At 37.0% G+C, this 11338-nt stretch overlaps 1 protein-coding gene across 2 annotated transcripts; it reads left to right on the top strand.

Annotated features, from left to right (window-relative positions):
* Positions 1–4487: 4487 nt before the first annotated feature.
* LOC116851569 lies at positions 4488–11338 on the top strand. 2 transcript variants are annotated; one of them, XR_004379611.1, is made up of 3 exons: positions 4488–4668; positions 4952–10665; positions 11178–11338. XR_004379611.1 is itself a non-coding variant. In XM_032831118.1 (2 exons), exons 1-2 carry the CDS (start codon positions 4615–4617, stop codon positions 5240–5242), a joined length of 345 nt encoding a protein of 114 aa, XP_032687009.1. In that variant the 5' UTR covers positions 4507–4614; the 3' UTR covers positions 5243–6021. The 2 variants fall into 2 exon arrangements, 1 of the variants encoding a protein (XP_032687009.1); XM_032831118.1 differs by lacking the exon at positions 11178–11338 and having other exon boundaries at positions 4507–4668; positions 4952–6021.

The raw sequence follows: 11338 nt of genomic DNA, 5'->3' as shown, positions 1-11338 counted from the left end.
TTCAAGTTGACTATATTTAAGAATGATAATTTTTTTTCATTTTTCTGCAAGTCTCGAAAATGAACTGATAAATAATATTATTCTTTAGAACGTTTCAATGAACACACACACACACAAACACACACACACACACACACACACACACACACTGATGTTAATAACAGAATAGTCAGTAATTACATTTTGGTGATTTTATTGCTGTCCATGTAACTTTGATGATTTAACAGACTGAGCTTTATTATATTTCCGCTTAGTTGTTATTGGAATATTCGTCACGTCAATGAATAACATCGTGTTTTAGCAAATTTCCATAGTAATATTACATTTCATATACACGCGTAGCTGTTATATTTGTACGAGTTCTATATGTTGTGTGACGCATAAATTTATGTTATTATACAGCATTTCGAATACTATCGCGATTGCCATGTCAACGACAAATCTTCCAATTCTTCGGTGATTATTTAGTGTTGAGTGGGAATCTTAACGATCTACTTAAAATTAATCGAGAATTCCGAATTTTGACGTATATTACTTATTTATTGAACAAAGGTTTTCTTTTTATAGCAAAGGTTTTTTTATAAAAATCTCACAACTATCGACTTTGATGTTCGGATGACTGCCGTTCTTTTCAATTTAGCCTCAGCTTTTGAGGGACATAGCATGGCAATTACAACGCACGTTATACGCATCTTCGTATTGTAGAACGTCAAAAGGATTTCTATTCTGTAGAAATAAAGAAGAAAGAAAACTTACGGACGATAGAGAACGCGTGGAACAGCGCCGGTAGCCTATTGTTACCATCTCTTAAAAGGGAAAAGAATGTCTGCCCCTTAATGTACAAGATCAACGTGTGAACTTGGAGTGTAAATCTTTCAGTGTGCCTTTGGGTCACACGAGAAATCCCTTAATTGTTTCCAACGTTGTATATATTTTGCAATATTCCAGCATACAAGATATATATTCCACATAGCCGTGAGGCGATCGCGAGTTTCGTACAAATTATATGAAGAAGCTACAGAGCCTGGCGAGATCCAGTATCACGGGACCATTAATCTTCGTCCAGCGCCCCTTTGCCGTCAGATTAGGATCCTCCTTAGACTCCCCTTGCATCCTTCGCAGTGGCGTAGCGAAAGGGCGAACGTTAAAAGAGCCTCTCGACGAATATAATACGCTCTTCGACTGTGCTTGATTTAATACGGCAGTGAAAGTTAATGTTACCGTCAAGATTAACCCGTTTCTTCCCTCCTCTTTTCGCTCTCTCAGTTTCTCTTGAGGTACATCTCCGACACTAATTAAAATACGATATTGTGCGTATCTTGGCGCCTCAATGATAGTCGAATGAATAATTATACGCATTTCAAAGGAAATATCTGAATTTATTTTAACGCGAGTATTCAATTCCGTGTGGATTTTCAGCTCAATTTTTTAAAATAGCTGGATTATACACGGTAATTTTTTTAATCTAGAACTATCGCAATCTATAGATATTAAATATATTGTTAATATAAAATTCGCGATAAAATTAAAATAAATGTTCAATGAATATAACGACCGCCGAGAGATGAAATTATTACCCGTGGTCGAGAATTAGGTTAATTGCTTGCCACTCTATCGAGACTTCTTCTTGCTTCTCCTGCTGGTGGTCTTCGACTTGGCCGAATCGACACGAATCTTTCACGCCATTGTTTGCGTGTTGCGGAACGATCCTTTTAGCGAGGTGTAAACGGATAAATCCGAATTCGGACGTTTCTCTGACGTTGCGTCTAAGTTGTCGGCCTTATCGGCTCGCAGCCGTAAAGTTGACGGCGCTATCGGGAACGTCGGTCGCTGCAGAAACTCACGAATCTGCGATCCTCCTTCGTGACTGCGATACGTCGTTATCGCGCGAGAGGTTTTGTTTCCCCGATCGAGAGAGCGCATGCAATCCGTCGAGTCGCGCGTGCAGCAACGTGCCGTACACATGCCGCGCATATTTCACGTTCAGTTTCCCAATAAGTCCTCTGGTACATGTTGAAAATATACGCGCGTTCAAATGTTTTTTATTAAAAGGTACAATACGACTCACGTACACGCATACGCAGTAATATAATTGGATTTGGGTAGATTAAATAAAATCAAAAGATGTTGATGTAGATTTCAGAGAATTAAAATAGGTGCTGAATGGAACAGTAAGACTGAAAGTAGGATAAAAATTCTATGTTTATCCTAAGTTTTTGTTACAAATATTAAACAACTGCTACCAGATTACTCTACGCCGAGAATATAAAAGTGCGGACGCGGAAATTAATATTCTCGCGCGATTATTGTCCACTGAAATTCCCGGCAATATCCTACGAGATATTATTTTCAAGCGTTTCATCCTGCGCATTGTTGGTGGCCGCACCGCTGAGTGCATTAGAGCAAAGTGCATCCAGGTCTGTTGCGTTATGCCATTACGAGAATTACCAGCGGGAAATGCCTCTTCTGTTTTTCTCCACATTCGCGTAAAATTGTCTGGTTAATTGTATTTCATTGTTATCTACGCAGCTCGTTGCTCCATGTGTCACGTGTACGCAACAAGAAAGATACATCGATGCGTATTATCGCTCGTTAACTCTGCACGCGCGCACACCGCCGCTGTTAGCGAGATCAAAAAATCACAAGTGCATAACGGCGATGCGGATTTTTTGTGCAGATTCGCAATATTCATCGATCTGCGAAATTGCCGCGTCGGAATTGCGGGGAAATGGATGTCGACGACCGATGGACAATAATTTTCCGCGATTTTGTCCGCGCATCTGATGAATAATGGACGAATGATCTTATTTTCATTAACCTCCGAGACTATTATTGTTGCGATAATTTTCTCCCAAGAAAGGTGAACCGCATTTTATCACGATAACTCATTCGATGTGCCAACCTTCTGTCAATTTCGCAACACTTTGTGTATTGTCATGCCGTTTCACTATGTGAAATGTAGGAAAATATATAATATAATCAAGCAACATCCGTGATGCGTGGACATTTTGTAGAATAAAGGAAGGATATCTAATTTACAAAGTAAAACATATAATTTGATAGGTTACGCTTGTTGCGTTCATATTTTACGCTCGAATTTTTACTAGCGCATCGCATATGTACGCTGTTTGCACACGTCGATAAATATGATGAATCATCGTTAATTCATAGCGTAAAGTTTGAATTGCGAGTGTTTGATTGCAACAAATATTGCATAATCGATATTCTAACGCGTGTGTAAATGTGAGATTACGTTCGTATATCGTATTATATTATTCACATATTTCGTGCTGTAAACATTTGTCGCAAAGCACGTCAGCGTAAAGATTTGTCGACCGTAAACTGACTCAAACATTATCGCTGATGATTTCGCGATTACTGATCGCGTATTGTCGACGTTCGAACTAATGCTCGCTTTGTATAACGCGACTTCCATTTTATATTAACATTATTAAGGATCCCTTATTAACGACTCTGTGCGATTGATAGAAGTTATTCAGATCTATCGCCGCGCTCTGTTGGTTAAATATAACTTTACGTATAAATACATAATATTGCACGTGCCGGCGTGTGCGGTTAACGATGGTCAAAATAACATATAAACATTTAATTAATAAGTAATAATTACCTTTATAATTGTATGATGGAGAGAAAGCACACACACATTCCACGTGTGTGTACTTTCTATACTATGAGTGCGTATGATATTCCTCATTATTTTCTATTTAGGACTTTAACGAGGAGAGGAAAATGTACCTTTGCGCGCGGTGAACTGTGCGCTGTGCTGCATGCTCGCAGCACCGCAGATAATCAATTTTGTCCCAATTAAAATTTACAACAGGCGAGCGCCCCCGAATACTACGCGCTGGGAGGCTGACAACTACATTGTCGACATGCCGAAATTCCCTGGAGTCCGCTGACCGCTCGTACTTTCGAAAATAGAAAAATCATAAAGAAAAAGAAATTTACTCTTTTTATATATCTTGACTAATTGATCTACTTTGTACACATACTTCATTAAATAACTAAGTAACATAAGGTTCCGTGTTATATAATACGATTTATGGTATATTTACTTTGTATATTCAGAACACGAATTCAGACCACATATAACTTAAAAAATAAGTTATATATATATATATATATATATATATATATATATACATATGTGTGTATTATATAATTTTTACATAAATCATTAAATCTTTTCGATTCTGTTTTACTGTCGCGTCACACACTTATGATAGGTTAGATATTCTGGTCAGGTTTTGCTTAAGTCCACTCACGTTCAAGGACACGTTGAAATATGAGATCATGCACGTGAATTCGATTGGAATTCGTAAGCATGTTTACATTATCGCATTCACGTGACAATCGGGATCGTGAGGAGAACAAGAAACGATGAGCGTCAAGACGAGAGCTATCATTGTTTTAAAGTATTTCGAGCGATATTTCGGATATCCTGTAAATTACACCGAATCATGAATAACATTCGTGCGGGAAAACGCGCAATTAGTATGTATATAAAACTGGACCGCCGAATGAGAAAAATCAGTCGAGTACGAATAGCAGTGCAATTGTGATTGTGAGAAGAGACGTTACTTAAATCTAATCATGGCCCGAAAATATACGTTCTCCATGATCTTTCTGGTGCTCGTTTGTGCAAACGTATGTGTGAACAGATTTTACAAGTATCCATAAGAAAAGATTCGATAAGCTTTTCTAATTTAATTCGCGTAAAATTTTAGCTTTTCTAATTTAATTCGCGTAAAATTTTACTTTCACAATTATTCGTAGAGGTCGGCATTGAATGCCGAGCAATTGAACGAAAAAGTATATCAGTCGGTGTTATTGTTGCTTAGCACTGTATTATTTGATACCATAAAATTTCGCTCTCAATATTATATATTATGTTATTTGTTAATATAACACTTTATATAATATTTTATAGGTATTACAAGGGCAACCTGTAGGAACTTTATTTCCTAACTTTGTTAGCACTCTAGCTCTCGATAAAGTTGGTGACTTCGCTCATAACATGCTCAAAAATGCGTTCAATATGAGGAAAACCTTTCAGGAAGGCTTTGGTAGCTATTTAGGAACATTTCATAAAGAAATGAAGGGAGGTTTTTCACAGGGACTTGAAGCCCTCAAACATATAGGATCAACACTGCGTGCGGGTCCCTTGGGGCCAGAAGGTGCATCACCAGCAGCACCAGTAGGAGTTGTTTCCACTGATTAAAAAATTTTCTGTATGTTTCTTGCGTAGATTAAAAATAACACGTTAACAAGTTTACATTTAACTCTAAAATATTATTAAAATTTTCTAAAATATTAGATTGATTATGATATCGTAGATCAGTTTGTAGTAGAGAATACGACGTACACATGTAATTTTTAATTAAAGAATCGAAATAGTAATGTTGAATATATATAATTGTAGGCAATTTCTTATAAATCAATTGTTATGATTAATACACAATAGTTGCGAGATACTTGTTTGTTGTAGTGAACAACAAGATATTATCGTCGTGCTAATATCCGTCGAGGTGTTAATCCATCGTTAACGTAGCGTAAAAATTTATATTTCATTAATTACATTAATTAGCTGTCGATTTGTTTACTATTTTTGTGAATCATAAAATGGAATAAATTCAAAGGAAACTTCCGAGTTAAAATTTTGATCCTACTTTCAACCTCACTATTTCATTCAACACCTATTTTGAAAAAAAATAAAGTAAAAGAAAGTAAAGAGAGAAACTTCGAACATTATCAGATTCAAAGTAGGAGTAAATATTATTAGAATTAGACTTACTTTGATAATTTAATTCTTACTGCGTTGTAAAATTCAAGCTTTAATATACGGCCAAAATTTCGACTCAGATTGGTTCACTAAAACTGAATAATTGTTCATTATAAGTTAGGAATGCCTGCATTATATAAAACATTGAATTTGTAAACGGAATATCTATGTTGTATGTGTACGAGATTACAAGTAAAATGCACATGTCTGTCATTAAATATGTTGTGTTAACGTTAAAAAAATCCACGCATTTAAATTTGTCCCTCGAATTATAAAACGCTTTAACCGTTTTATTTATTTATCATTTAGCCAAGTAACATTTTTATCACCAGTTCACGCAATATATTATACTGAATTAAATTAAAGTTTATGCGACACGCGCGATTAATTTACAAGCGTATTCGCGTGCCAGTTTAAATATTTCTGATTCGTATTCTTCACACGTTTGAAATGAAACTCTACTTCGCAACGGTGAGTAAAATATGACAAGTGTGTTTCTTGGCACGCGGCCTCTATTTATAGCGGTTGGAAGAAGTTCAAATGCGAAAGGGACAAACAATCTCGGGTGCGTTCCGAGAATGCAAACTCAAACTGAGGCAATATCAAACAAAGTACCATGATGATATCCTCTTGACGAAAGAGGCGTCACGGAATAAAAAATTTGTACGATGTAATGTGCAGTTTACAAAATTTCACTGCGGGATTAGTAGGCGGGACGTTACACAGAGTACCATAATTTTGACTTGTTTTTAAAACATTACACGTTTTAAAAATATGATAAACGTAATATATCAGCTGTACTTCGATAAATTCTTATCACATTGTCACGCACGGAAATGCAAATGGTCATAAAACAGTTATCGAGTCATTGTAAATTCTAATTGTTGCCTTAGTATCGCGAGATAGTCACGTGTACGTAGAAACCGCAATAAATCTCACTGACAGTAATAATAGTTGAGAAAGCAGTTAACGGTCACCAATGCCAGCGAGTTGCGTTCTACTATCTTAACGTCCTTGCGTGAGCATTCGCTTCCTGATTCGTATTCCGCAACTACTTGCTCCACGCTGTCAACGAGTAGGCTTTCTGTTTTCACCGTGCTCGTTTTATTACGCGAGAATTAGCATAATAAAATATAAAGTGTATCATTTCCATAATAACGGTAAAATGTGACGCAACAATAGTGTAAATAAGATATTGGATGCACCTCTTTTTGTCAGTTTTATTATCTCGCTAAGAATACATTTACCGCGTATAAAAATGTCGATTGAGCAAGTATTATTTTTCTCAACAGAACGCAACAGAACATGAGTTTCTCCATATTTGTAGTAATAACTGTGTAATATTTTGTTGTACTCATACATTAAAAATAATATGCAATCATTTCTTAGTAATCGATAAGGAATCTCGAGATGAAGACGAGATGATTCCTGACAGTACGAAAACAATTGTAGCTGTGATGGTGCGACTATCTAAACAATAGCACTACATGTTGGTTGGTACAACTGCAATCAGTATGCCAAGCGCAATTTCAGTTCCAGCAACTTCTATTATTAGTGCCTTCTCTACGATGCGATCGAATTAATAGTTGAAGAGGATTACGGAATGTCTGGAATTTCTACTTGGTAGCATTGCGATTTAGCAACATCGAGATCGTCAGCAGTATCGAGTCTTTAATAGCTTCTTCGACAGCGTGATTTCCACATCGATCGCCCTCCAAATTTTTTAATTTTTTACAATCATACTTTTATTACTTTTATTATTACTTTTAGTATTACTTTCCTCGCCGTGAATATCGTGAGGGAATTTTCCGGTAAATCCAAATGAGATAATAATACATCAATGCTTCTTTCCTTTCGATGAGCACCGCGAATATTGTCATGTGGAAGGACAGCGCAGTTTAGATAAGTCTTCCGACGTTGGCGGTCATGAATACATATGCAATAGGAAAGCTGATTGAAATGTAACGGTTGCGCCACTGCTATTACCTACGATGTTCGCTGGACCAACGACAGTCCTGCCCACAGATAGTCGAGTCACAATCGTTGGAGCACGTATCGTAGAAATTCAATGTATGTCGCTTACTATGGCAAACCGCGCGTTCCTATCTGCACGGATATTTTATGGATACAACATTATACATTGTAAAAAAATTTGCGTACATAGTACGTAAATAAATATTCCAAAACGTTCACTCTAAATTTTGTGTCGAAAATAATTTATTCATATGTTCATTCGTGTGTTATTTATCTTATGTACTAGTCTATATATAATGTAAATAACACACGAATGAACATATGAATAAGTTATTTTCGACACAAAATTCAGAGTGGGCTTTTTGGAACATTTGTTTACGTACTGTGTACACAAGATTTTTTACAGTGTATACATCATTAACAGTGCTAGATCATATTGTCGATGGAGTGAACAATCGTAGTTAACAATCGTGATGAATAATACAGATGTTTAATTGATGTTTCGTAAACAAGGGCCGTCGAGAAATGTCAACTGCGAACGATGCGCTTAAGTCGTTTTCTAGGGAAAACAATGCAGTCGATGAGAAGTAGAAATTTTGGCAGACAACCTGACTGCGAAATCATTCGAGGTCAAAAGGTTAAACGTATAAAGACGAGCGTCGCTGTGTGACGGATCGTCCATACGAAATCACGCGAATAATGCAGGCGTATTGCTCCGAATGCGTAGTAAATCAATGTATTCCCAATCGGACCGTATCATTTAGAGCATAATCGTATCGAGTCCGGCGTATCATCGTCACTACCACAGTGCATGCATCCCCGTGGCCCGCGTCAGCACGTCGAGTGATTTGAGAACAATATCAACGACGCATCCGTCCCGGCCAATGAGAACGGATACAGAGTTGCGCGTACGCGAATTTGCATAACTCGGTTCGTTGCGGACGTGCGGCGCATGGATAGCGCTCGATGGTTGGCGTTGTCGTGCGATCCCACGTAGCGCAATCGGGCAATCCTCTTTCCTGAAAACGGGAAAAAAAACGATTTGTAACGGAAAATGGTAATACTATTACCATACATGCGCCGTTGATAGGATTACAGAACGTAAAATTGATAATTTATGCGTGAGGTTTAATACACTTTGGCGTGTCGCGCGCATTGGAGAGAGAGAGAGAGAGAGAGAGAGAGAGAGAGAGAGAGAGAGAGAGAGAGAGAAAGAGAGAGGACCAATTAACAAATATAAATATCCGAACGCCAAGACATTGTACGTAAATAATTTCGAAATTACACTATTCTAAAACAGAGATGACTGTAATAAAACTGTATGAAATATTACGAAGGTCGAAATTCGCGAAGCATTTCGGTCGTGTTATCATTAAAATACGATATTCGTTTCAAGCACACCGAAGTGACCTACAGCGTTGATTCAGAAACAGCTCGATGCCGCTCGATTCATATTTCACGCGAGTGACACAAAAGTGCATTACTGGACTAGTAGATTAAACTTTTCTCATCAAGCACGCGGCGACGGATACTTTCGACATAACAAGCTCCCCTTCGACCACTCGGTTGATGAAGTACGACAAAGTTTGCCCGCTTACCGGCAACTTCATCACGGCTACGTTTCCACGGTGACTTTTTCAATCCTCTTTCCGCGACCCCCGTATTGCCGGCTGCAAACTCGTCGATTTTCTCATAAGCTATTCTTTCTATTATAGAGACTTTGCTTACGGGTAGCTTTCATTAACATGAATGGAACAAATGTCGGCATTAAAGTACATTTCGCTTCTCGCTGAAATATTGAAGCGAAATCAATTTGAAAAAATCCCCCGTTTGTTCCGTTATTACAATGCGATCAATCTGAATTGAAATTTATTGTGCTTGCATTGCTAGTTCTCTGAAATCTATATGCAAAAGTATATTGAATAAAATACAAAGAGTATATTGAATGAGGGCTATTGTACAATGTATTATTCACGCCATAATAGACTTAGATCGATAAAAGAATTATCAGATCGATAAAAGCAGATCAGAAACACATTAATTCTTCAAGGTGACCGTTTTACCTTCCAACCGGCTTCGAAATAACTGCAGTGAATAATTTTCACATATGTCTATCTGTTAAATAATTGTTTAGACATATAGATTTTTCGAAAGAAATTGTACATGAACGATAAGAGGGTGATTTTAATATTCCTGTCTATCATTCTATCACACTAAATGATACAATATTGTCGTTGGACAATGTTACAATTTCTTGGACAGCTATTCTTAACTTAATGCATCATATTGACCACACCTAATGACAGAATAATGATAATCAACATAGACACGAACAACTTTATGTTCGTGTAAGGTAAATGACATTGGCGATCGTTAGAGTAGGAACAAATCGCTATAAAAGACATTGTCAGACCAAGCGAGTCTATTAGTTCGGACTTTTCAGCATCGGGAGAAGACCGAAAGAGACAACAACGTCAATTGATCTTTCAGCTGATCACGAAATCTCTCATCAATAACTGCTGCATAAATTTTCAGATGTCTCTTAAATTTTGACATCTCTGCATAATTTTCAGGATAATAAGGTAATTATTTCAATCTATTTACGTAATACAACATTAAAGCATCGTTTATGTCTCCATCATTTAGTTTTCAAGATCCGTTATACTGTTTTCTTCAGGTGATAATTTTCGTTATAATCGCAATGACTATCGCTCATCTCGACAGAGATGAGCGTAGAAATTTGAGTGTGCCTGTGGCCGCATCGTTGGCGTTTGTAACTACAGTAACAGGACCGAAAGCTGGTCCAAACAAAGCTGTGGTAGGTCCCGTTGCTGGCGCTGCAGCTGTTGCTGCAAGCGTATCCCCGCTCGTTACTTCTCCGGTGTCCGGTAAGTAAACGAGTTGCATTAATTAAGACAGCTATTGACAGTTGTCGAATGAATCGGTGAAGCTCTTTAGAAAATGAATATTCCCAAGTGTAAGTCACTCAATACTCCCGTATGACTTGTAATGTTTTTTATCAATATACTTTTACAAAATTAATTCTCGGTTTGAATATATAAGAAATTTGTTATTATTGTTTCGACTCGCGCGTTTTCGTTTCGTTTATAATACTATCGCAAAAAATGTTATATCGTTTATGTGACAATATTTATAATATACGAATAAGTTGCAGTTAGTTACACAAATAAAAATAGAATGGAATTCTACAATTGTAAAATAGTAAATATATATAACGTAGAAACATATTTCATATACATCGATAATATCTGATTCTTTTCCATCCATAAGGATTCCTTGTTTTAAAGAGATCAAAACGCTTCTCAAAAGTCATGCAAATATGATATTTTCACGTACCGCAAAAATGCTATTCCAACTTTTAACGAGGTAAATTTTGCAGCAACAACGGTCATCGTCAGACAAGCAGGTGCAGTTGTCACTTCGAGGCTGTCCGTCCCGGACACTATTGCAGCTCCTCATGTCTAGTAACTACAAGTGTCAAATTATGACGTTACAATAATGCGGAAATTATTGTATTATAGAATGGAATTTGAATAAATT

This window comes from Odontomachus brunneus, unplaced genomic scaffold (assembly GCF_010583005.1).
Source record: "Odontomachus brunneus isolate Ranch 3 - 2012 unplaced genomic scaffold, Obru_v1 Obru_scaffold_178, whole genome shotgun sequence".
Classification (NCBI taxonomy): domain Eukaryota; kingdom Metazoa; phylum Arthropoda; class Insecta; order Hymenoptera; family Formicidae; genus Odontomachus; species Odontomachus brunneus.
Note: the sequence above shows the minus strand (reverse complement) of the source record. Positions and strands in the feature narration are given on the sequence as shown.